This window comes from Carassius auratus, chromosome 31 (genome assembly GCF_003368295.1).
Source record: "Carassius auratus strain Wakin chromosome 31, ASM336829v1, whole genome shotgun sequence".
In the NCBI taxonomy this organism is placed as follows: domain Eukaryota; kingdom Metazoa; phylum Chordata; class Actinopteri; order Cypriniformes; family Cyprinidae; genus Carassius; species Carassius auratus.
This window is the reverse complement of record NC_039273.1, coordinates 19,311,426-19,338,561: the sequence shown is the minus strand read 5'-3', so window position 1 is coordinate 19,338,561 and position 27,136 is coordinate 19,311,426. Positions and strand designations below refer to the sequence as shown.

Sequence of the window (27,136 nt, the reverse complement as noted above, 5' to 3'; positions counted from 1 at the left end):
TACACGCCTCTCAGAACAACGTCATGCAACCTCATTATTTCACTAGAGAAGTTATCAGAAAACTAAGAAATAAGTCACTGGAACCTGCGCGATCACAAAACGAACATGATAAAAGCGGCCGTTTGTTTGCATGCTTTGTTATATATTCAAAATCAAAAGCATGGATTTTTTAACTATAGAATAAGTGATACAGTGATCATATTGATTTAATTTATCAAGACTCAAAATTAATCACACATAAATACACTTTCTATTTTATTTATTTATTTTTAACGCTTATGAAAATAGCCTGCTTATTCAGTGAGTCTGTTTCTGTTTATTTGTAGTCACAGTGGCCTATACGTCACATTAAGAATGAATTATATCTTTATTTTTATAAAGGATCCCGAACAAAAACATTATTATATTTTTATAATAGGCAACATGAGCTAAACTCTCGAGACGAGGCTTGTGACAGATAATATAAGTTACTAAATAAATACACGATTGTGATAGAGAATAAGAAGCTGACGTCTGATTTCTTCAAGGTCATATTTACCATGTTTAATGTTAATGCCCAGCGTGCATAGTCTTTTACATCGCTTATAAATATTTCTGCCCTGTATGGTGATTATAATCCACATTGGATCAAGTTATTTCAAACACTCGCTGCTGACTGAAAGTGAGTTTTGAGCTCAACTTATTTAAATAAAGCGTTTAATGCTGGCGTTATAGCAGCTATCTTTCTGAAATGATCCTCAGCGCAGACTCTCTATTTTTATAAAAGCTCCCGAACAAAAATCATTATTATATTTTGATGATATGCAACGTGGAGCTAAACTCACGAAACAAGACGACAGATAAAATGTTACTTAATAAATACACAATTGTGATAGAGAATAAGAAGCTGACGTCTGATTTCTCCAAGCAGTCATATTTACCATGGTAATGTTAATGTTTATCGTGCATAGTCTTTTACATCGCTTATAAATATTTCTGCCTTGTTTAGTGATTATAATCCACATCGGATCAAGTTATTTCAAACACTCGCTGCTGACTAAGAGTGAGTTATGAGCTCAACTTATTTTAAAACGTCTTTAATGCTGGTGTTAAAGTTGTTATCTTTCTGAAATGATCTGTGCTGACGCTCTCCAGACACGGAGAAACTCCGCCTTTGTTCGTAACCCCTCCTCTAGCCCCAGCTGGCCCGCTTTGGCCCAAGGATTTCGTCGGGCCGAAAAAACCTGGCCGTTGGCCCCAAGGAAGCCCTGGCGAGGCACGATCAAGCCCCGGAAGTGACAGTGGAAACGCGACTGGCCCTGGCACGCACTAGCACGCCCGGTCTTAGCTCGATAGTGGAAACACGGCTATTGGTGTCTCAAAGTGGATTCGAACCCGGGTCTCTCACACCAAAGGCGTGTGCCTTATCTACTGCGCCAACACCACCACAGTATCATCAGTACAGTAAAACAAAGTCTTTTTAACTGTGTATTTTAAGTCCCAGGGTTTGATTTTTGTTGTAAAACTAACAGTATTTTTTTATTTACCATATTTTTCGGACTATAAGTCACACCTGAGTATAAGTCGCATCAGTCCAAAAATAAGTCATGATGAGGAAAAAAAACATATAACTCGCACTGGACTATAAATCGCATTTATTTAGAACCAAGAGAAAACATTACCGTGTACAGCCGCAAGAGGGCGCTCTATGTTTTCAGGGGTCAGCTACAGGAGCACTGAGCAGCATAGAGCGCCCTCTCGTGGCTGTAGATGGTAATGTTTTTTCTTGGTTCATTTCTCTTGGTTCATGTCAAATTAATTTTGATAAATAAGTCACAGGACCAGCCAAACTATGAAAAAAAGTGCGACTTATAGTCTGGAAAATATGATATTTATTTTTTACTTGACAATTTTAAATCCAATCAAACAGGAATTTTGTTAAATTATGCAAAATATATTAAAATATAGCTGCAAGAAGCGATCAAGGGGTCAAGCACAAAAGAGGTACGCTCTTCCAGCAGCAACCTAGTTTTCCCAGGAGGTCTCCCATCCAGGTACTGACCAGGCTCAGCCCTGCTTAGCTTCAGTGGGCAACCGGTCTTGGGCTCAAGGGTGATATGGCTGCCGGCGACATGGCCTTAAGGGTGTACTCACACTAGCCAGTTTGAACCGTGCCCGAGTGCGTTTGACCACCAAAGCGCGGTTCGTTTGACTAGTGTGAGTGCTCCAAACCGTGCCCGGGCGCGGCTCGATTGGCCGGCCCTGGCCCGCTTGGAAGAGGTGGGCCAGGGCACGGTTCAGTTGGACTCGGGCGCGGTTCGCATGCAGTGCGAGTGCTAACCGTGCCGGAGCACGGAAAAGGACGCGTTGCGTCACGGTTTTGCGACGCTCCAAAACCAACATGGCAGGGAAAGGGTCGCTTTGGTCTACGGCAGAGGTGCAAAACGCATAAAAACTAAAAACTGCAAAGTCCTTGCTGCACTTCAGCTGGTACCTTGCAAACATCCTCATACGAGCAGCACGATTACGTGAAAATTTTCGCGCCACTAAGGCGACACATCTGTTTAACTGTGAGAGGGCTGTGGACCAAATGACACAAAATTATCCACAAAGAAAACAGAGCGATGGACTCCATTGTGTTCAGAGAGTGCCGCTCTCCCTGTTTATCCCGAAACCGTCGCACCATAATGACGTAAGCGTGCTCCGGCACGAATGCTGAAACCCTATATGTGAGTGCAGGCCAGAGGGGGAGTGGGGACAATCGTACTCTGGCCCGGTTCATGGCAACATTGCCTAGTGTGAGTACACCCTAAGTTCCAACTCTGTTTCAACACACATGTCTATAGTTAAGCAGCCCTGAACACCTTGATTAACTGCTTTGCGTGTGTTTGATTAGGGTTGAAGCTGAACTCTACAGTATGGTAGCTCTCCAGGAGCATGATTGGAGGCCCTTGTTAAAGACATTTGTTGATACAGCATTTTACTACAAAACTCAAAATTGTCGACAGCCAAAAAGGCAGACACAAGAAAAGTAGGTATTTTTCATTTCTGTGTTCCTCTTGACTCATAGAAATTTACATTTTGGTATGCAACAAAGTTATTAGCAGAAATATGAGTGTAAATTTGGCCTATTGGTGGCACTTGAGAGTCTGATATAGAGACTCCAAATTTGTTATGTTTAATATGGAGACTGTCCTCTATCTGTGTGCCAAATTTCATAACCTTCCTACCAAGCAGTTTGATGGGCTGTCATGGATTGCAGCGCGGATGAGGAGTAGGGAAGGAAGAAGAGACCTAACAGATACAATAGGATCCGTAATGTCTAGAAGCAAAACCGTAAGGTCTAGAAGCAAAATATTTGTTTTTCCTTTGATTCCAGGTACACCTTTTGCACCTTCCCTAGATGGTTTCTCCCTAGATGGTTTCACTAAAACTTGCACAGATCATCCTGAGACAATGCTGGCAAATGGTTATCAAGATTTCCGATGTTGAAGAAATCCACACAAAAATGGACTTGAGGCTATATCTTCGCAACACTTAATATAGTTTTTAATTAAAAAAATTTTTTATCTATGCACTCATATGCGATTAGCATTACAAGTCAGTGATTTAACTTTAAAACTGGTACAATGCAATTTTCACATTTAATAATTTAATCACTCAAAGCTATCAAAGAAGAAATGTTTTTCGTAATTCAGCATATTCAGGCCAATTTAGAGAAGGTACGACCTGATCAAAGCTGTTTAGTGGCGAGGTCATGAGCATGCAAGACAAATTTAAGCAATAAAATGATGCAAATGGAATCTTGAATTAGTTTTAATGAAACATCAGTGACTGGACTCACCACTTTGAGCTCTGGTACGGAGCGACTGAGTGTCCACTCCTGACTGTTGACAAAGGCATCTGTAACAGAGACAGACAGAGATCATTGTAAATGTGAGCTCATCCCTCAGTTCAGTCTTTTTTACAGAACAGTTCTAGATGAGCGACAAACAGCAGAGGAAATATATATAGCTAGAGTCAGGTTATGCTGTATTACCAAAGCAAATGCCCATGACGATCAATGCTACAGAAAATGCTAGACACCAGTAGAGCATGGCGTTAGCAATACCAAAGTCATGGGTTCAATTCTCAGGGACTGAGAACAAATAAAAGGTTTATATTGAATGCAATTTAAGTCACTTTGGAAAAAAAGGACCTGCCAAATACACAAATGTAGTGAGCTGCTGCCTTCCTACCAACCTTTTAAAGGTGTCTTCTAAAGACTGGAATACACTACATGAACTGATTAAAAAACACTAGGCATCATACACTTGCAAACTTCATATATGGTTACAGCGGAGAAAGTTGTAAATAAAAGACACATTACTAGATATTTGTCACTCCAAACACAACAAACTTTTGATATAACATGCACATCATTGCTGAGAGATGCATGACAAATGAAAATGTGCTCTAATATCAACTCCAAAAAAAAAAAAAGAACAAAAAAAAAAGTATTTCAGCAACTACAGATGACACCTCAAGCCTTAATCTTAATTGAAATGGAACCTCATTTGTAACTAATTTGGACAATGTTCATATGCTGCAATTCTGAGCACAACACAAACAGCCCTCAAAAAAAAAAAAAAAAAAAAAAAAACTTATATATGAGGGAGCCTAATTAAAAGTGAAAAAAGTCATGTAGATGAATACCAATAGAATCTTAAAAAATAACTTTAAAGTAATTTTATTGGATAAGAATTATACAAAAATATATCCTTATCTTTAATCCTTATCCAGAACGTCACAATGATTGGAAAAGTCATGTGAATTCATATTTGGAGTCAAAAAGGTTGAAAACCGTGCAGTGTTTCAAGCAGAATGTGACGTTATCATGCTGCTTTGCTATTGTAGTGAGTAATTAGCATAAAAATACATATCACACACAATCATCATAAAGCATCTAATTAGCATAAAAACACACTCTATGCACAAATATTGTGTAAGATATTTAAAAATAGGCTGCATTATATTAAAACATTTACATATTCAATTAAATAAGCACGTTTACAAATCAATATTTGTCTAACCCCATTCACCATATTGTCTGATTTGCTTTGTCCACACATTGAGTGTGTGCAATTGCAATGTTTTCAAATGGCACTATAGTATTAAAAATAAAATGATCCCAAATGTAACTGTGGCGCTTGTGGCTGTGCTGCGCAGTCAGTGAACCGCTTTTTTCACATCAAGCATTTTATGCAAGTATTATGACCAGTACTTTATTTGATCCTGTTCTGCAAAATGTCCGATTTTGAAGTTTTGCATTCCGCTAGGCCTTAAAGTTTTTTTTTTTAAATCCGGCATTTACAGTTCATTAGATCGAGACAGTGCATGAGTGCGTGCATACGAGGATGAGCGAGCGCGGGTTTGACTAGATGTATTTGGAGGTTATTGCTCACGTCTTGTTCTGCACATATCCAAATGTTTCCATATTCGCAATGTATCTGAATGTTAAACTGTTATTTTTTTTTATTTTTATTTTATGTATACTAGACGGAAAATATCATCCTCTTCACATGATCAAAACCGTCCTTGGCATAAAAGCAGAGTGGACCGGTATACTACGGTCTATTTAAACTGACCAGTGTAACCTTTTATATGTTTGGTTGACTGTACTTTATTTTAATTATGAAGAGACTGTGATGTAAGTTTGAAATTAGAATGCACTTTAGATGTTCTGTGCCATTTACACAAAACACATGTTTTATATAGTTAATACTTGGTCAGTTTATTGATTTGTTTGGTTAACTTTGGATACATTTTTTATTTTAATACCGTGCAGTGCACTACATTAAGATTCGAGAGATGGTTCAAGTCAGTGCTCAATAAATGATGATAAGTTTAGAAATGTTGTGCATCCACTTATTAGTGTGACATTTTAGCATGCAAATGAAGGGGAAAACTTCAAGATAGCGGCCTTAACAATCAGCAGCACATATCAGCCATCGGCCATCGGCTGACCCTGACCTCTAAACATCGGTACCAGCTATAGAAAAACCCATATCGGTCGATCTCTACATGTGATGTCTTATAATGTTGTCTAGGTAGGCATTTTGGGGCATTGCTTTATTTTTCATTGTGTTTAGAGAAAGCATATATGAAAACCGCCTGGAAAATTAAGGACTGACTGCACAACTGGTGCTGTATTCACATTTAAATCATACTGTTTGGAGAAATCAGACTTATTTGAAAACTTCAATCTCCTTCCTCTATTGGTCGTTCCGTGTGCAGATAGAAACCAATCAACACAGCGTTATGACCGCTGTCTGTGATACTGCGACTCATTAAAAATGACGGTCTGTAACATCACAGGAGACATGGTGGGAGTGACAGACCGGTAATGAACCATTACAGCCAAAGCCCTTGTCAATCTAGTCTCATCTATTCAATTGAAATAGACCTTCTGGATTATTTTTCATTATGGAAGTCAATAGCATGAAAAACAGTAATAGCAAACACTGCAAGAGCTTTTGTCTGATATTCCAGCAGGTGGGCTAATGAGGGGTGTCTGTGTGCCCTGTGGGAGGCTCATGTGTCTTATTTAAATGCTTTTATGTATTTGTTTATATGTGTATTTAGAGCAAGAGTCTCATTTCACTCAGCGCTGATTCTTAGCAGTCAGTTTCCCATGACCTCCCTGGACCCTCCACCCCCTCGCTGTGAGCTGACCGATCGCAGAAGTGGACTTCCACCACCCACTCTGTGTGTCGGGCAGAACATGACGACGTGATGGAAAGAACAGAATAGTGAAATTGGAAGAAAAAAGAAAGACATTTATAAGTACTACTTCAATTTACAATGATTCTGCCTCATTTTACCAGGGCCATTGTCCTGGTGTCTGTAACGGCCTGACCCAGATCAGCTTTTATCCTGCTCAGCTTTCATACTTCGGAATCACCCTCACTTTAGAAATGTGCAGCTCTTAGAGAGTCTCCTGAATCATTCAAATCCCACACACTCAATGGAAGCATCCTGAGGGGACTTTGAGAACTAGGCCAACACCAGTCCAAAATCGACACCGCGAGGCTCCATCAAAGACTCATTTAGGATTTATGAAAGCAGGACTAACACGCAAAGTGCAATAATGAATGTGTCTGGTAGTTTGCAACAATTAACCACTACACAGAGCTCAAAGGCGCACTTGGAACAAGTCACAACTCCCAAGGACATTCATCATCATTCGTTCAGAGCATAAATCTCTCTCTGTCGTGAAGCAGCTTTTCCTCTCCTGCAGAACAGTGAGAGTGTGTAATTGCTCTGAATGAGACGTCTGGTATGAGATCCAAGTTGCTTGATTATATCTGGTCTCATCTATATTCATCTACAGCCAGAATCTTGACAGTCATCAAAGTCTGATGCACTTTGCAGCTTATTCTGTCTAAGAACTGGCCTGATTAGACAGGAAGAGGTCGTCAGATTGGAGCTTGGCAAAAGCTCTTTCCATTCATATGTGCAATATGCATTAGGGTGCTTACCAACATTTCCTGCATTGCTTTTCACTCCAAGATGAATTTGAGTTTGCATTCAGTGTACAGCAAAATATTGACATATAACACTTCTTACTATTGAGTTTTTCTTTTGAGCTGCATCGAAGAAAAAAAATGACTTTAATGACCAGCAAGCTATCAATTTTTTTAATTATAATAAATTATTACTTTTTTCTTTTTTTTCGGTAGTGATTTGATTGTGATCTTTGTAAATTGGGTTTAAAAAAAAAACAGTTTTCTGAATGTCTTACTAGTTAAGTGATCTTTGTTAAAATGCATTAAATATGTTAAAATGATAGTCGACCCACAATGCAATTCTATCATTATCCTAATGTTGTTCCAAAACCGAATGCATTTATTTCTTTTGTGGAGTACAAAAGATTATTGTTTGAAATGTGTTTAGGTACAGTGACATTAGCGAAATTTAAGCAAATTTCTGTGGGCACAAAGGCTCTGTTGTAGGAATGTAACGAATCACTCAACACGATGCGAAACAAATCATGATACGGATTCCACAATGGATTTTTTTTTTTTTAAACAAGTTAAATCAAATAAAATGAATTAAAAAAAATAAATAAATAAATAAATAAATGATTTTTTTAAGGCCCCTGTGAAATCAGGTTTTGTTTTTGTCTTTTCAAAATTCCAAACTATCCCTTTAAAATTCCAAACTATGGGCAAACTATCCCTTTAAAATCTTAGACGGTCTGTGAACAGTTGAGGGCGTGCTTTCTGAGCATAACACTAGTCTGCATCTGTCTGATTCAATATGAAACTGCAAAGTAAAATGCTAAAACAAGTTCAGGTCAGGACGGGTCATATTCGAATTGAAAATGAGGAACATACAGAGACAAAAAGGAACACATAAGGCTTGCCCAGTTGATTTGAGACTTTAATAAAGAACTCACTGAGAGGCATCTAAGTGCTTGTGGAGTCAGTGTTCTGTGCAGCCTCAGTTCAATTCAATTAGCTCTGAATGCTGCCAGAAACATGACTTGATTTGATGGAGGATATTGGAGAACCTCCCTCCTCCCTCCGTTTCACTGTCACTTTACACTCTTCATCTCATTCCCACCTCACCCCATTGTTCCCTCCAGACACTGAGAACAGCATATTTCATCTCCTCATTCACTGCAGCTCCCAAAATAGCATTGTGAACACAAAGACACATATCCCAGCAGTTCATGTGAAAACACACACACTAAGAGACAAGCCAGACTAGCTCAGACAACTAAGATTCTCATTCTCTCCAATTTCCACTATCAACCATCATCCTCAACAAAGAAAACCAGCAAATAATTGTATTCCTGTATCAAGCGTCTATCTTCAACTGACTGCTGGTCATTGACTCCAACCGGGTGAATGGAAAAAATCCAGCCCGTTGGCCCCCCACTTCTGCGCTGACACACTGGGCTGTATTCTTGTCCTTCTGCTGGGCTGCTACTGATGGCTCACCCATGCGCCACTGCTCCCTGGATATCACTCTAAACCAGGATGTTGTTACAGCTGCTTCCTGATTTCCTAGTAGTCAAGTTTCCATCTTCCCCAGTGTTCCCAGTGCAGCAGGGTCGCTGTGGTACCAGTTCTTTGCCCTGCATGCTGGAATCATTTCTTTAGCTGATTTTATGTGGTGCCACACACATACTGAACCAGTTCCCAATGAAACGCTACGACCCATCGGCAGTATGATCATGACATCTAAAGCTGTTCAAATACTGATTCTTATCAGCTCAATAGACAGTACTTGTAGCATATTGTTGATTTTTTTAAAAAATCATTTTGACTCGTCTACTTCTCAATAATAAAAAAGAAAATTAAATCTGGGTTACAGTGATGCACTTGGAAATAAATGGCTCTCAATCCAACAGAGTAAAACAGACCAGCTATATATATATATATATATATATATATATATATATATATATATATATATATATATATATACAGTATTGTTCAAAATAATAGCAGTACAATGTGACTAACCAGAATAATCAAGGTTTTTAGTATATTTTTTATTGCTACGTGGCAAACAAGTTACCAGTAGGTTCAGTAGATTGTCAGAAAACAAATGAGACCCAGCATTCATGATATGCACGCTCTTAAGGCTGTGCAATTGGGCAATTAGTTGAAAGGGGTGTGTTCAAAAAAATAGCAGTGTCTACCTTTGACTGTACAAACTCAAAACTATTTTGTACAAACATTTTTTTTTCCTGGGATTTAGCAATCCTGTGAATCACTAAACTAATATTTAGTTGTATGACCACAGTTTTTTAAAACTGCTTGACATCTGTGTGGCATGGAGTCAACCAACTTGTGGCACCTCTCAGCTGTTATTCCACTCCATGATTCTTTAACAACATTCCACAATTCATTCACATTTCTTGGTTTTGCTTCAGAAACAGCATTTTTGATATCACCCCACAAGTTCTCAATTGGATTAAGGTCTGGAGATTGGGCTGGCCACTCCATAACATTAATTTTGTTGGTTTGGAACCAAGACTTTGCCCGTTTACTAGTGTGTTTTGGGTCATTGTCTTGTTGAAACAACCATTTCAAGGGCATGTCCTCTTCAGCATAGGGCAACATGACCTCTTCAAGTATTTTAACATATGCAAACTGATCCATGATCCCTGGTATGCGATAAATAGGCCCAACACCATAGTAGGAGAAACATGCCCATATCATGATGCTTGCACCTCCATGCTTCACTGTCTTCACTGTGTACTGTGGCTTGAATTCAGAGTTTGGGGGTCGTCTCACAAACTGCCTGTGGCCCTTGGACCCAAAAAGAACAATTTTACTCTCATCAGTCCACAAAATGTTCCTCCATTTCTCTTTAGGCCAGTTGATGTGTTCTTTGGCAAATTGTAACCTCTTCTGCACATGCCTTTTTTTTTAACAGAGGGACTTTGCGGGGGATTCTTGAAAATAGATTAGCTTCACACAGACGTCTTCTAACTGTCACAGTACTTACAGGTAACTCCAGACTGTCTTTGATCATCCTGGAGGTGATCATTGGCTGAGCCTTTGCCATTCTGGTTATTCTTCTATCCATTTTGATGGTTGTCTTCCGTTTTCTTCCACGTCTCTCTGGTTTTGCTCTCCATTTTAAGGCATTGGAGATCATTTTAGCTGAACAGCCTATCATTTTTTGCACCTCTTTATAGGTTTTCCCCTCTCTAATCAACTTTTTAATCAAAGTACGCTGTTCTTCTGAACAATGTCTTGAACGACCCATTTTCCTCAGCTTTCAAATGCATGTTCAACAAGTGTTGGCTTCATCCTTAAATAGGGGCCACCTGATTCACACCTGTTTCTTCACAAAATTGATGACCTCAGTGATTGAATGCCACACTGCTATTTTTTTGAACACACCCCTTTCAACTAATTCAACTAATTGCCCAATTGCACAGCCTTAAGAGCGTGCATATTATGAATGCTGGGTCTCATTTGTTTTCTGAGAATCTACTGAACCTACTGGTAACTTGTTTGCCACGTAGCAATAAAAAAATATACAAAAAACCTTGATTATTCTGGTTAGTCACATTGTACTGCTATTATTTTGAACAATACTGTATAAAGCCTAAATAAAATACCGTATTTTCCGGACTATATGTTACACTTTTTTTCATAGTTTGGCTGGTCCTACGACTTCTAGTCAGGTGCGACTTATTTATCAAAATAAATTTGACATGAACCAATAGAATAAATTAACCAATAGAAAACATTACCATCTACAGCCGCCAGAGGGCGCTCTATGCTGCTCAGTGCTCCTGTAGTCTACACTGAAGACATAGAGCGTCCTCTCGAGGCTGCAGATGGTAATGTTTTCTCTTGGTTCTTGGTTCTAAATAAATGCGACTTATAGTCCAGTGCGACTTATATATGTTTTTTTTCCTCATCATGACGTATTTTTGGACTGATGCGACTTATACTCAGGTGCGACTTATAATCCGAAAAATACGGTATGCCATTGTGTTTTTTTCAGAACATGCCCTCACACATCTCTCCGTGCTCTTACGCTACAAATTAATTATTTTCGCATCTCTACTAAAATTAGTCAAACGTTATCAACCAATCAGACTTCTGCGACTGATCACTGAAAATGCTAAGTTAAATCTAACTGGCTGAGAGGCAACTACACCTGCAATTCTTTTGACAATAAAAGTTGGATTTGCAATTTTAGTCCATTTAGTCCAGGTGTGAACCATATGTTCTGTAATGCACCAGGTTTTGTAAGTTTCCTGACTCAATAAGACATTCTTAATAAACATAAACCTGCTACACATGTGCACATCACGTGCTGAGACAGGAAAAGAGAAGCTGAGTCTGTGTCCTAGATTTTACAAGCTACATAAGGTGAACGCAAGTGCCATGCTTTAAAATGGATCCACACAGTGACAATGGAAAGTCTATTACCCTCACAATGTGTTTCTGGGTGTCACTTCGCAAAGACAGCAAGAGATAAAGAGCGTTTAGCAGAATGTGTCTGCTCTCTGTCAAAATGACACAGGGGAACAGGGAGATTAAGAGGGTTGGAAAAGAAAAGATGCAGCAAGTTAGTGATGGAATAAGCAGGGGCATTTTGTGCAGTGCTAATTTTTTGCAGATTTTAGTCATATTTCCTTTAAAATTACAAAAAATATCATTAAAATGTTCTCATTGTTTTGTAATGTCATATCCAGTTAATGTAGTTCATTTCTATCAATCTCACAAAAACCCAAATAGGAAAAAAAACTGCATTCTGCATCATGAACTCTATATTTAGAGCAACTGTGTTTCCTGTCTGCTATTACCTGCATTACACAACAACACATTTTTGGAATCACAATCGTGGGACATGACATTCTATGCTTGAAATTTCTCATGCACAGTCAAAGTAAACAAGACACGCTGACTGAAACCAACAAGGATCTGATGTGGTTACACAGAATGAGAGCCACAGAATTGCCTCTACTAGGTTATTATAGCCACTTATTCTATTTCTATTGGTGGGTCAAAGCAGACATACAGTTGTACGCCTATAGACAATATTTAAAGAGAATTTGGAGGCTGCACAGACCAAAGCACAGAAAGTATATGGCTGAAACTGGTCGCTGGTGTTAAAATGAATGGGAGAAATTGGAATGCTCTAGTTTACAATATCTTTCAATAGGGATGCGCTGATACCACTTTTTCCAGAAAGAGTCCGATACAGACACTTGCCGATACAGATTCTGATATCTGTATTTTCATAGCATTTGTAATTTTTTAAAATACTGGGTAAAGAAACCAATATGAATCATGTTAGCTAGCTACTGTACAATGTGTAACTTTCACTGTTCATTTTATTGCTGTTTGGTTTTTCGGTTAGTACAGCATGACTTACATTTTAGACACAACAGTGTACCGGTTTTTGCTCAATTTCGTCAATAAAAATAGTTTCAAACAAAGCCACAGCAGAACTGTTTTGCAAAACATAACAATGTTTCATTACTGAATCAATTAAACGTTTGAACTAGGGCTGGGATAAATGATTATTTTTTAAATGATTAATCTAGCGATTGTTTTTTCGATGCATCGATTAATCTAACGATTAATTTTTTTCAGACCGATTTGATTTCGATTATCTCCCCATTAATTGACTACTAACAATTTATACATGCTGATTTGCATATCTGAATGAAAAAACATGAATTCCTTAACATTGCAATATATGTTTATTGCTCTTAAAATTACAAAATAAAAGACTGACTAAGAATGCATTACTTTGCACTTTTATAGAGATAGCATTCAATAAAACCTTGAAGCCTTGAAAACACATAGCTTACTGAACACATAGGGCCTAGCTTACTGAAAAAAAGTTCTTCTTTCAGATGATAATAATAACTAGCATTCAATAAAAAAGGTCACCCAAAATACTTGTTTAGAGCAATTGAAAGAATACAGTAACCAATGTAAACTTGAGGGCTTTAAGCTAATACAGAGAGTGCTTTTCCAAAAAAAAAAAAAAATGTACAATGGGAGCCAGCAGCCTGTCATGGAGAAAGAAAATAAATCTCTGAATGCTCCACGTGAAACCCTTTTTCTATCGTGTCTAATGATTTTGGTTAATATGCACGAGAGAGAGAGAGCAAGACAGCGCTCGTGTAGTTTGAAGACTGTGAGTGCGCGAGCGCGCGTGAAACTTTTGTGTTTTGCCCTTTTTCTATCGTGTTTAATGATTTTGATTAATATGCACAAGGGAGAGAGAGAGAAAGAAGCGCTCGTGTTGTTTGAAGACTGTTAGTGCGCGCGCAGAGCTAGGGCTCTCTCTCATACGCGCCCTGTCATTCTACATCCCTCACCGATCAAATAAGTCTTTGACAACCGCCAAAAAAAAAAAGATCAATGCAGAAAAACCCCTGGATTAGTTATATAACGTTGGACAGAATGTTGATCCGGCCATCGCGTATATTCAGCGCACATATGGTAAATGTTTTGCAAACGTTTTTTAGAGAAATAAAAACAGGCCGACGAATCGATGCGCATATTTTGCGTCAACGTATTTTTTGCATCGACGTCATCGATGACCTCGACGCATTGTCCCAGCCCTAGTTTGAACAAATCCGCTGAATGAATGACTCACTCATGTAGTGATTTGCCACCACCTTTAGGTTTTAGGCAATTAATATGACAATTTTAGGTTTATATTTAAAGTATATTTTCCCTTTTCCCCCCAAAATCATTGCAAATATCACGACTGAACATTTTGTTTTTAAAACACATTATTCATGTAATTATAACTACAGGTTAAATGTATTCATGTCTTGCATTAAACAGTCTGTGTAAATGCATCTAAATGTGACTTCAGATGCCGATTCTGTGCCACCTCTGCGTTGCAAACACACATTTTGTTAAAACTTTTATTTAATTGAAATGATAGCCCTATAGTGTCTTACTTTTTGAAATAATAGATTAAAACGAAAAAAGAAATGCATACATTTAAATAGGTTAGAAAATTGGCCTTATACATGCCAATAAAAGTTAAAAATCTATTTAAACTCATTGGAAAAGTTCATTTCTGTACTCCTGCAAAGCTCTTCACGGCAGTCCTAGACCTAACAAAATACCAGCACAGTAACAGCAAATAAACAAAAAGCAAAATACCCTCTAATTATTGTTAGTGAAGTAATTCCAGAAAATATAGATACCTTTTTTTTGTCACTACTGCACACCCCTCGCACATCCTTGCCACAACACGCTCAATCCACCCATTGAGCTTTGCACATCAACTATGCAGGTGTGAATATTACATTTTAAATATTATATTAATTATATACATGTACTTGATAGACATCCTTAAACCCAAATAACATTCTGCTCTCTGTTGCTGATGTTTCTTTGTCTGGACATATCACTGTTCCCACACTGTGTGGTATCAGTTTTTGGTATTGGACCTGATACCGATACTAGTATCCGTATAAGTACATCCCTTTTTTTTTTCCGTTAGCCCCACCTTCCAAATGAACATAACATCTATGAAACCATTTGTCAACCATTCATGATTTGAAACGTTAATGAAATGTGAGTATGTGGCTCATTTAATTCACTCTGAGCTGTACTTGCATGACTGGAAATAAATAACTGAAAATGTTCTTAGAATGGTCGCAAAGTGAACAGGCTTGCCTTGAAAGGGACTTCGATCAGTTCATAGCTCATTTTGCAATGAACATCTGCAATTAAGTTTTAGTATGTTTGTCATACAAGTTAGTTGTGCAGGAACATGGGGTAAAACAAATGGATGCCTCGAAGGAACAATGTAAATATAATGTGTTTCCCACTTCCTGTGCAGTGTTTACATTCTCTATATAGACTTCCCTCCTTTTGCGTCTGTGATGTGGTCCACTGAAAACATGGCAGCACCACTGTAAGAGAAAAAAAGAGGACAAATAGCCATATTGCCATAATTCTGTCTCCACCAGCCTGCACCGCTGGCACAGTTCCTGCAGTTTTCTTTCCTTCGCTGCTGCTATTATTATACTGTGGCCACCTTTGAGTCAGCGCTGTCAAGGAGAACAGACATCACAGGAGACAGAACACACATACACTAACAAAGCACCTGATTCAGGACCAAAGCAGCTAAGAACAAACATGCCAAACCACACAAGCAAATCATTTTTAGGCTTATCTGAATTCCAAATGCTAAATGCAAATATTAACTGGCTCCACTTCTGCAAGAGTTGACATGATCTCTCTAGTGTGCCGCTGCATGTGCACATCTCTGTTTTCTGGATGTTTTTATTCCAAGGAATTATTAAAGTGACACGGTAAATTTACCAGAGGCAGCGGAGAATGAATTCTTGTGGAATTACTCAAACGAAAATTAGGACCCAGATTTTAACACAATCTCACACATCAAGCATGCACATGAGCTTCCATTTCACTTCATATTTATTTTCAAAAGTTAACATTTTTAATGAGGTTTCATTTAATTTTTTTGTTTACTTTTTGCATTTTAATTTTTAGTTTGTTTCTTAAAGGTCCAAGGTTCTTTTTGAAATTCATCTCTCTATGATTTAAAAGAAAATAACTACAACTTGTCATTACGTGCAGAAAATTTTTGTCTTTAAACCTGTTTTGTAATGCACTACAATATCACGATAACAGCACATACCATTAGGGGTGCTCCGATCATGATCGGCCGATCGTTAATGCGCATCTCATCAGTAAAGCCGGTTCTCTAATCAGCACAGAGCCGTTGTTAACTGAGAAGATGCGCCAAAAAATGCTGAAAATGAAGTGGATTTGCGCATCTTCTCTATTAACAACGGCTCTGTGTAGTAACAGCTGCTCTATGTGAAATCAAGCACCTGATGGAATTAACCGCTGATTAGAGAACCGGCTTTACTGATGAGATGCGCATAACGATCGGCTGATTGTGATCGGAGCACCTCTACATACCATGATAACAGCTTCGGCTTGAAACATCAACCATCTATCATACGTCTGGTTGATTATATTGGTTTTTCCTCTCTTTGAGATCACATATTCCTTCCATTTTTTTTTCTGTTTACAAACTTGGGGAACGACTGGAGCCAGACATGTAAATTTTGTCTTACAGTGTTCCATGATTTTGCACACAAACCACACAGATCCCAGCCTCACAGCACGTCTGAGACTGCCAAAATAAAACCTACTTATGCTACTTCTGTTAAAAGACGACCAAACCTCAACCCACACAAGTCATACTTGAGTGAAAACTTGCAAAGTTATCAGCAAATAATACTTCAACAGAGTTATGTACAATGAAATTTCAGCCCTAATTAGGCCCTTCAGCACAATAATGCTGGATCTCCCTCCTCACCTTATGAAAAAAATACCACGTTTAATGCACAACTACCTTGCTATTATGATACTTCATGCAGTCAAGATATCATTACAGCTGATAAAACCAGTATGCCATTATTACAGAAGATATGATGAGCACTTGATCAAGGTGGCACACGCAAACGCTTCTCCACCCCTCATTGTTCTGACTGTAAGCAAGACAAAGGCATACAAAAAAAAAAAAAAAACAAGAAGCAGTGATAGAATGACAATGGGAGAGTGTGCAAGCAAGATGCACAAGACAAAACAAAACAGTCAGCCATGTAAACGTAACCAGAACGATCTGGAAAAAACATTCCCTAGAGCTGCATGCTGCAATTCGCACTGTAATTAATCTGACAAAACACACAAAATGTGAAACCTAATGAGACACAGCAGTGTTATGAAAAGTTAAGCAGCTGTAAATGTCTATAATCAAACACAACACTTGTGGAGCTCACAACAAGGCAGACTACACACACACAGACAAACCCGTACATATGCTCCACCACAACGTCAGGAAATAAACACAAGAGAATTAAGAAAAGACAGCAAGGACACTTGGCAGCCCACAAACAACCCATTGTGATGTTGCAGCTAAAAAACAAGACGGCCGTAGGTCTGATGCACCACTGGGGTTCACTCAATAGCGGTCCAACTCAGTGTGTGCTGTTTCCAGAGAGGTGTTGTTGTCTTGTAGCCTTTGGATCTGGCCACCCACATGAGCTGCCACCACTGTGTTATTTAAACTGCCAGGAGCATTGCCATGAGGTTTTGGTCCCTTGTCAGGTGAAACATTCATCAAGATTACAATTAAAATTTTAAATGTGAAGTGGGGAACACACTAATGCAAAGTTTGGGGTCATTAAGATTAAAATAAAAATACTTTTGATCAAGGATTCATTAAATTGACATTTACATTTTTAAAAGTTTTTCTATTTTAAATAAATGCTTTCCCTTAATCCAATATTCCAGCAATTTTTTTTTCAAAATGTAAACAAATTTAAATATTTTCAACACAGATATTACATAGATCAACAAATCAGCATACTGAATGATTTCTAAAGGATGACACAGAATCTTTGGACAATTTATTTTATAAAATTAATTAAAATGATCTAAAAAATATTACATTGAAATAATATTTTACATTATTACTGTTGTTACTGTATTTTATCAAATACAACCACAGTAAGCACAAGAGACTTTTCAAAACATTTTTAAAAACCTTCCGTCCCCAAACTTTGGAATGGTAGTATGCTATGTGTGTGTTTCGCAGCAGCTGAAGATTTGAATTTAATCGCAATGGGCCTCATTTACAAAACGACGTACGACTGAAAATTGGGTTTACGATCGTTTCAATTGAAAACTTGAAATTTATCAATATGGACATAAAAGGTGGCTACGATATAATGTCACGTCTGGTCTCAGCTCGTGTACGCATGTTTTTGAGTTACCTCAATTTTTTTTTTCTATTTATATATCCTTATTTGATTAAATCCATCTGATAGCACAGGCGCCTCACGCACACACAAACAACATTAGTTCTACCACTACCTGACATTTCAGCCATTCATCATCAAACTAAAATGCAGTCATACAAACATAAGTTTCACTATTTATTTTAGGTCCGCTGTAAAATCAGCATGCAACTCCCAAACAAACCATTTTGCGAATGTGAAGGATTTTACACTGATATTAGAACATGAGTGAAGTATAAAGCCATGTTTAGGCTGCATAATGAATAACAGTTATGCAAACAAATGTTTAAAATATGGCAAAACTAAACTGAAATATTTGGATTCTTGTGGTATGAGACAGGCGTAAGCCCAATGCAATTTCAGCTTTGTTTGTCATTTGTATGCGGTTTATAATGAACAAATGTAAAATATTCGTTGTAGAGTGAGGGGAACTAAATAGGCTGTTTATTTTACTAGCATTTTAATGTATATATATAAATTATATAAATTAATGTAGCCTAATTGTTTGCAATTACAAGTATAAAGGGTGTTTTTGGAGTAAGATCAATTTCTCTCTCTGAGATTTCTCTGAGATTACATCCTCTTTTTAGCCAGGTTTCGTTTCTGTGTCGTAAACCGTTTTCTGCCATCAGATTTATCAACTTGCGATCATTTGTACGATGAGATTGCCGTCATAATGAATGTCTCATTAAATCACATGTGTCGGAAGTTGATTTCTTCGCATGGATCTGCGCTCATTTCTACGTTAGATTAATAAATGATGGATTTCTTAATTCAGCATATGATGGTGCAAAGTTTCTCCATTCTCACTAATCGATTTTAATGTTTGATTTTTTTTTCTTATCAACTTTACAATATCAAGGGTCATAACTGACAATCACAGTTTGTGGCCTGTGCTCACAATATATAAACTGCTTACAAGCACTCCTACAGGTTCCTGTGTGTTATCACTCATCGATGAAAGCATTAATACAAACTACAGTCATGGAATGAATCCGAGAAGCTTGTGGGAGGGTCTGTAATACAGACAAGATGCCAGGCACCATTTCCGCACCGCTGCTCTGTGCCAGCCGTGCGGTGTCTAATGGCAAAATGTGTGTGTGTGTGTGTGTGTGTGTGTGTGTGTGTGTGCGCGCGCACAATTGCACAAAAAAAAATAGAGAACATATTTTGAGTATGGGACACCCAGATCTGGCTGATTTTCCAGATTTCACTGATTAATTTGAATGTATTTTGACAGAATTTAATTTTTTAGCAATTTTGAATAAAAATATTACTAAATGTTAGAATTAGATACTTTGACAATATGCCAGTGATAACAGCAAAGAGAAAAGAACGATTCAACCGTGTGTGACGCGCTCTGTGAAGGACCATAAATATAACGCCAAGCTCCATTAACACAGAATATGCTTTTGTTAAAAAAGATGTGACGCGGGCAGAGGAATATGTAAAACATGCAAGAAGATGGAGTGATCTTCTTTTAAGTTAAGCGCCGCATTTTTTGAATAGTGTTTCCTACATGAGACACTGCAAAAGACTTTTGAGATTTTCTAAAATAATTTTCCTTGTATTATTTCTGAATACAATATGTATAAGACAAGTTTGTACAATATGTAGTTGTAGTTTTTGCCATAGTGATCTGTCACAACACATGGAAGAGCCACAAAACAGTATTTATAATTTTAATTTCATTAAAAAAAAAAAAAGACATTTGAAAGCTGAGACTTTGTTTCAAATCAGAAGTAACCTGCTCTGTCTTGTCTGTCAGTGCATTGTCAGTGTCCTCTTTTCTCCGCAATGTATTTTTCACTGTGTGATAACATGATGTGTGGTGTAAGATAGCCATGACTTTGTTGGACATAGCAGCAGTAACTAAGGGGAACGGGTCTTTGCAAATGGTCAATTAATGCCCTGAAAATGACAATGTGTAGAGGGTCCAAAACAGAGCAGTCGTGGCATTAATCATCAAGAACAGACCCCCTGCTGTCAAGAACAATCACACTCCCAGTGACTGAAGGAACAGATTGATTGTACGAGTGCCATAATCCATGCCTGTTTTTTTTCTTTTCTTCTTTTCCTTGAGTGAGGTGAAAAGGTGAGGGGTGGGGTGTATAAGATGGGGTTTTCCAAGAATTGAACAATGGAAATCCTACACATCCTCAGACAGCACAAGCAAACACAGAGCGGCTCTCGTCCTAGACTCAGAGACGACTTCACCTTCTGTCAGTCAGGACAAAACAAGCGGAGGAGTGAGGAGACTGTGGACTATAGTCCCACACATGAGAACCTCAACATATATAGTAAGTCATCCAGATATTGTTCACCTAAAGTACACGAATACTACATATTCAGACATGGATCAATGATAAATAAGATTAATGAATATCACTATATAGAAAAGGCAAATTCTTTCAAAAAAAAAAAATAGATATAAACACGTTTGAAAATATAAACAAATTTGTCAAATTTTTTGAAATGTACTCTTTGTACTATTTCAGAAAAACAAAACAAAAAACTAATTTAAGAAACCTTCCAATTAAAAGACAATAAAAATAAAATTAATTTTTCTTATTCCTTGAATAAATGCGAGTACATTTTAACCATTTATATTTTTTTACAATATTTAATGACAAATATAATTAGTAAATATCCTAAACTTGTAGATAACCTTGTCTTGTCATAAAAAAGTCACATTTTTAAAAATAGTTTATATTAATATCCAAATTTACAAGGATATTTTTAAAACACTTACTGACTTTAACGCACAGTGAGGACCAGCAGGTTTTGCATGTTGGTTGCAACGCATGACTTTGTTAGGTGGACAGCATGATTTTGATTTTTCAGACAAAAGGATTTGCAAATATTAAAAAGGATGTTTGTTAAAATACATAATTTGTAAAAAAAAAAAAAAAAAAAGTGCCAAAACAATTTAAGTTCTCTTTTCAAGAATTACATTTTTTTTATTGGGGCTTTTTTTCTGTATTATGATATCAGGCCATGTGTATCACCCTGACATATTTGAACTTGAATTTTAAATTACAAAAACACAAGATTAAAAAAAACACAAAAACTGATCGTCACATGCCATTTGTTTGACAAACTGCTTTTTACATACCATAAATTAGTTCACAGTGGTGTATATACTCATACATAATGTACATATTTAGATACAGGGATAAAAACAAGTTTTACCAATTACAGAATAAAGAAACAGAAAATGAGATGAAAGTATGAAAGAGAACAGACACAGAAAGCACCCCAACAGCAGGTGTATGGAGAGCAGCCCCCTGCTGAGGTATCAGCCCAAACCTTGCCTCACAAATTAATGAAATAATTATACAACACTTTCATTGCTCCATGTGCCGAGACACATTATCAATTTCACTGCACGCTGCATACATAATGAAATACACATACACACACTCCCATTGTTTGGGTGAGGGTCGGGCCCCATATCCTGAGGGCAGCTCGTGCTTCAGAATGCAGAGGGGGGAAGTGTGTGTGTGTGTCTGACAGTGGGTTAACGAGAGACTGACGATGACAAATAACCATAACCATTACCACTCATTCATTCATCCCCCTCTCCCTGTCAAAACCTGCAAGCTGCTATTCATTTCTCACTGTGCTCTCAGCAGAGGGGTTTCAAGAGATCACTACTGTTTATATACATAAATGAAAGTATAATTTAATTTGAATACCCAAATAATAAACACTCTCAACCAAATGCAAACACGCAACTCCCTTCTTCATGCATTTGCGATTATGCATCCCCCATATCAAACGGTTGCAACACAAACTAGTTTAAACCAGAGCAATTAAGGCCAACTTCATCATTTCATTGAGATGTTTGCAGTGTGTTCACAGTCAAGACTCATAATCCCGTTCAGAGGGAGGATGTTTCTTCTTCTGTTTGTGTGGTGTCCAAGTAACCCGTCCGTCTGACAGGGTATTTTACATACAGAGTCCAAAATAAACAGAAGAACATTTGGGGAAATCCCTCAATAACTTCCAATTTCCTCTTAACATGTAATTTGTTCTTATGTTCCATAAGCTAAAAAAAACAACAAAAATCTCTGCTCAAAATTAGTTAATGAATGACAAAATTGAATGTTCAACAACAAATTGTGGATGGAACCACTATGAATATTCATGTTTGCTTAATATGCCCCCGCCCCACACGTGTGCCACACGCCACAGTTCCAGCTGACTTCTTGTTCCACAGCGTCTGCCGAAAGCGAGGCTTAATGCCATGAAAAACTTTCATTAGTTCGCCGCCTGCAGCCATTGATCTGGCCTATTGTCAGCTAAAGAACAGCCAAATAAACAGTGGATAACACCAGCCTCAAGAGTCAAACTGCAGCACCCGGACAAAAGACGGGAGGCAGGGCAATCCTTCATTTAATTTTAAGAGTCCCAACCAAAGAGGCAATGGACATGAGTCATTAAAACTGCACTTGAATACCCTCTAGAACAACCCCATCCCCCACAATTCTGTTATCGGGTCCCATCATTATCTGTCTTTTTTCTGAGTGCAGGACATTTTTTTCTTTTGATACTTGGCAAAATCCTGGTGGTTGATTTCTTAATGTTCAGAAATTCATTCTCATCAACCAATCACACTGAGTTGTCACACAAGTGTTTGCGTTCACCAGCTGTTTGCAATCAATTGTGGTGTTTACGGTTTTGCACAAGCTTTTGATTGACAGCTCATGAGCTAAAAAGCACTGCAACGTCAAAGAACCCTTTCATTGGTGGCCCTTGCAAATTAACCAGGGCTGGTGGCAAAAAAATCAAAATGCAACAAAAGTGGAGGGAAAGGTCCCTGATATTAAAAAAAGACCTTTCAGTTTCTATTGTTTCAATCTGGTCAATCCATTCTAGGCCTGTCTAGTTATTGTTTGGTATGGGTTTAGTAAGTCTGCAGAGACCGTAGAGACAAAGTATGTGAGAGATATCTATATTTGCTGTCCCAGAGGGAAGCATTGTTTTGTGTGTACCTAGGGGTGCACGTACAATGTGTGTGCTCCTACAAACGAAAAGTCAGAAGCCCTTGCACACAAGGTAGTATACCTGATTATCATCGAAAAACAGCATTACACAGCATGACTGTATGACCTGGTGAATTCCATTGGCAATCATGTAAACCTTTGAGCTATTACTGGTATTCGAAAACATGGGAGTCTGCAAACATTGCATGAATTCATGCTGTTGTCTGAAATTTTTCAGAATGTCTGCAAATCATCAGAAGCTTGTGTGCAATCTGCAGAGTATAACTGCATTCTAATATAGTTTTTTCATAAAAAGTAAAACGCTCCCAAAATGCCATTACAATCACATAACATTACATTCACTGTACTTTGCTGAAGAAGAAAAAATGCCCCTGAAAATTACATTAAAATAAATAAATCTTCCATGTCAAAAAAGAAAGTGTGAGGGGGAACTGTCTCAATCCACAGAAATAACCTGTAAAGCAACCTTTGTGTCAGCCAGATTTTGTTCGAAATTTCCTCATTGGCGTCAATTACCATATTTTTCGGACTATAAGTCGCACCTGAGTATAAGTTGCATCAGTCCAAAAATAGGTCACGATGAGGAAAAAAATCATAAATCGCACTGGACTATAAGTCGCATTTATTTAGAACCAATAAACAAAAGAAAACATTATCGTCTTTAGCCACGAGAGGGCGCTCTATGCTGCTCAGTGTAGACTACAGCGGCTGTAGACGGTAATGTTTTCTCTTGGTTCATTTAGTTAGTTTCTCTCGGTTCATGTCAAATGAATTTTGATAAAGAAGTCACACCTTACTATAAGTCGCAGGACCAGCCAAACTATGGAAAAAAAAGTGTGACTTATAGTCCGGAAAATACGGTATTTATCTTGATCGGGGTCTTAAGACTCAAAGGGTCAATGAGGACATTTTTTCTGTACTAGTACAACACAGAAAAGTCTTCTTGCAGACTATGTTCTCTTTGGCTGGCAAAAGGCACAGACTGCAAAGATGCTTCTGAATAAAGCAAGTGAATCTTTCATGAGAGTCATAAAAGCACTTTCAAAAGATGTCCACTGAAATGCTCATAGTACAGAAAGGGTCATTGTGAGCGCTGATTGTGAACGGGCAGACATCAAGACATCTGCTAGTGACCAATCACGGTCACTGTGACATTAACTTACGAGGCACTGATCCAGAACTCAGGATGGAAAGCTTGCAGATAGACACACCAGCCAAGGACGGGAGGAAAGGGAGCCGGAGAATGAGCTGGAAGAAGGGTGGCAGAAATGCTTGGCTCAGCGGAAAGCCAGTGCCACTTTGGGAGTAATGTGTAGAAAATGAGCTCATTGGCAGGATTTGAAGGGACATGATGACAGAAAAGGGAATTTACAGACATAACACTCACCTGTACAAGCAGAACTAACCTGACTACAGCTTCAAAGAGGATATGACCTCGTCAGAAGGTGAACAAAAACATTAAGTGAACAATATCTGCCCAGACACTTTCACACACATATGGCAGAAGTGTTTCCCTGCTATATCCTGAGTAACTCCATGTAAACCCATGGCCTTTACCTACACTTACAGACCAAAGGCCATTTCCTCCCTATGCCCGCTCCCTCAAGCCTGGGGACTGCTTCATTTTTTCACTTCTCATTAAATTGTGTTAACAGTTGAACATTCTAGCATTTCAAACAAATCTCCATTGACCAGCAGTGCTCTGCCAAGGATATTTAACAGAGCAGTGAATGTGAGTTTGCATTGAATATATGATGTAATGAAAACAAAATGTTTTCATTTTTAAAAAATAAACTTCTTTGCTCCAAGTTGTCCTTGCAGGCTGCACAAAAAATAAACATACAACACAACCAGTATAGTCTGACTGAAGACTATAGCCTCTTATAAATCGAAAACATACTGCATGACCATGAACGTGTTCTTTTAATATAAAGCAAAATATTTTTTTTTTTTACTCCATTAGCAGATTATTTTATTTTTTACAGGCAAGCAAAATGGACATTTACAATCAAATATACCCAAATGAAACGGAATCAAATAAAATGTAACCAAGAACTTGTGATTCGAATTAAAAAATCTGAATCATCACCAAGTCCTGATTTGACTGACACATCATAACGCCAAATCTGCCATTTTGTCTGACAAACAAACCAGACATGAGAGAAGATTAATGTTGAGGAAGAGATGATCGGTTCTGCCACTTTTTTATCTCTCAGGACACATTGGAAAGCCACAAAACGGTATTTATTGTTTGCTCCACCATGTATTTTTCCCTGTGTGAGAACATGATGTGTGGCGTGAGAGGGCCATGGCTTGTTGGACGTAGCAACAGTAACTCACAGGGCTGGGTCTGATTGCAGTTCATGAATCACTTCTTGAATGTTTTAAGCTTGATCATCATCTTCTCAAGCCGGGGGTTTTCGCCTAGAGAAGAAACCACGAAGTGGAAGTGTTCTGGAGAACACCTTACGAGAAAATAAGAGCAAGCAAGATAAAAATATATGTATGTATGTCTGTGTGTGTGTGTTGTCAGATTTTTGCACACCAGTTTACAAATTACCCGTTAACATTGAGGTAACTTTACCAAGAAGATAAACAGAATTAGAGAGATAAACAGAATATTCTGGAACTTTGCTGTAAATTTTGCTTTGAACAAGGCAAGAATTTTCAAGCCAATTGTATCTCATCATTTCTTTATTTATCATGCTCATTGACTGCCTAAACAGGTGACACCTGCAGTAAAGTGAAAATATGCCAACTGCTCTCCCACACACAAGAGCCATGAATTACTAACGCCACATAAGATGTTCTTCCTTCTGATCTCACTTCTGGATGTAAGGCACAGAAATGCTGGGTGCTGCTATCGGTTTTATGCAGCTGAAACACACTCTGCAGATGTGGCCTAATTCCTTGGCAGACACTCGGGGCTGCAGACATGAGCATTAGCGGTGGCAGACCACAGCTGTCCTTTACTGCAGAGGTGACAGACACAATGCTGGTTAACTGGTGCCATGGTGGTGCAATCAGAAAAGTGACGTATCTTAAAAGCTATGTAGTTAATGATGGGATGGGAACCATTTCATAGTACAAGAACTAATTGTAGAACTACCCACTTTTGGCCGTTTTCGCATACCCGCCGGAACTAGGTGCAATTTTTGTGCCAGACTGCCTTTTTCGAGAACCAAATTAGCTCCTATTCCAGTACGGGGTCTAACCAGCACTGGTACTACCCATGATGCAAGTAGACATTGATTGGCCAGATGTGTTGGAAATCACCCTCAGCCACCATGAATTAAAACACTGTGTAAACATACGGTAAACATTGTGTCCACTTATTTCGCAAGTATGATGAACCGCGATAAATGTATGGATGCTGAAGTGCAGGCAAATGTAGCACTGCCAGTTGTCATTGGAGATTCTTAAGCCACCTTTCAATTCTTTCAATCGCGTTATGTATATGTTGACATTCCATGTCCATTATTGTGAAACCCGCGAGAAACAACAAAAACACAGCTCTGATCACAGCGTCCTACATCCTCATGTCCTTAACACTGTTCTTCGTTACACTGTTAACATTATTGAATGCAGTGAAAAAATGACATCGTTGTCGACCAGCTCACGTCACGTCCTACAAACACTGTCGGTGCGAATGCAACCTTTAAATGGTACTGGGAAATAGTTAGCGCAAAATCGTCCCAGTACTTTCTTACTTTACATTTAGTTCTGGAACTAAAATGGTGGGAAAGGCCCCATAGATCCAGTATAATCAATATATTAAAGTGATGATAAACCTTTTACTTTCCTGCAC

At 38.1% G+C, this 27,136-nt stretch overlaps 1 protein-coding gene across 4 annotated transcripts in view; it reads right to left on the bottom strand.

Moving 5' to 3' along the window:
• Positions 1 to 27,136, bottom strand: part of LOC113050743 (arf-GAP with GTPase, ANK repeat and PH domain-containing protein 1) — a 155,213-nt gene that overhangs the window by 72,907 nt on the left and 55,170 nt on the right. For all 4 annotated transcript variants that reach the window (XM_026214013.1, XM_026214014.1, XM_026214011.1 and 1 more), the window contains one exon: positions 3,824 to 3,882. In XM_026214013.1, the coding sequence (XP_026069798.1) occupies positions 3,824 to 3,882 (59 nt within the window). The remainder of the gene's footprint in view (positions 1 to 3,823; positions 3,883 to 27,136) is intronic.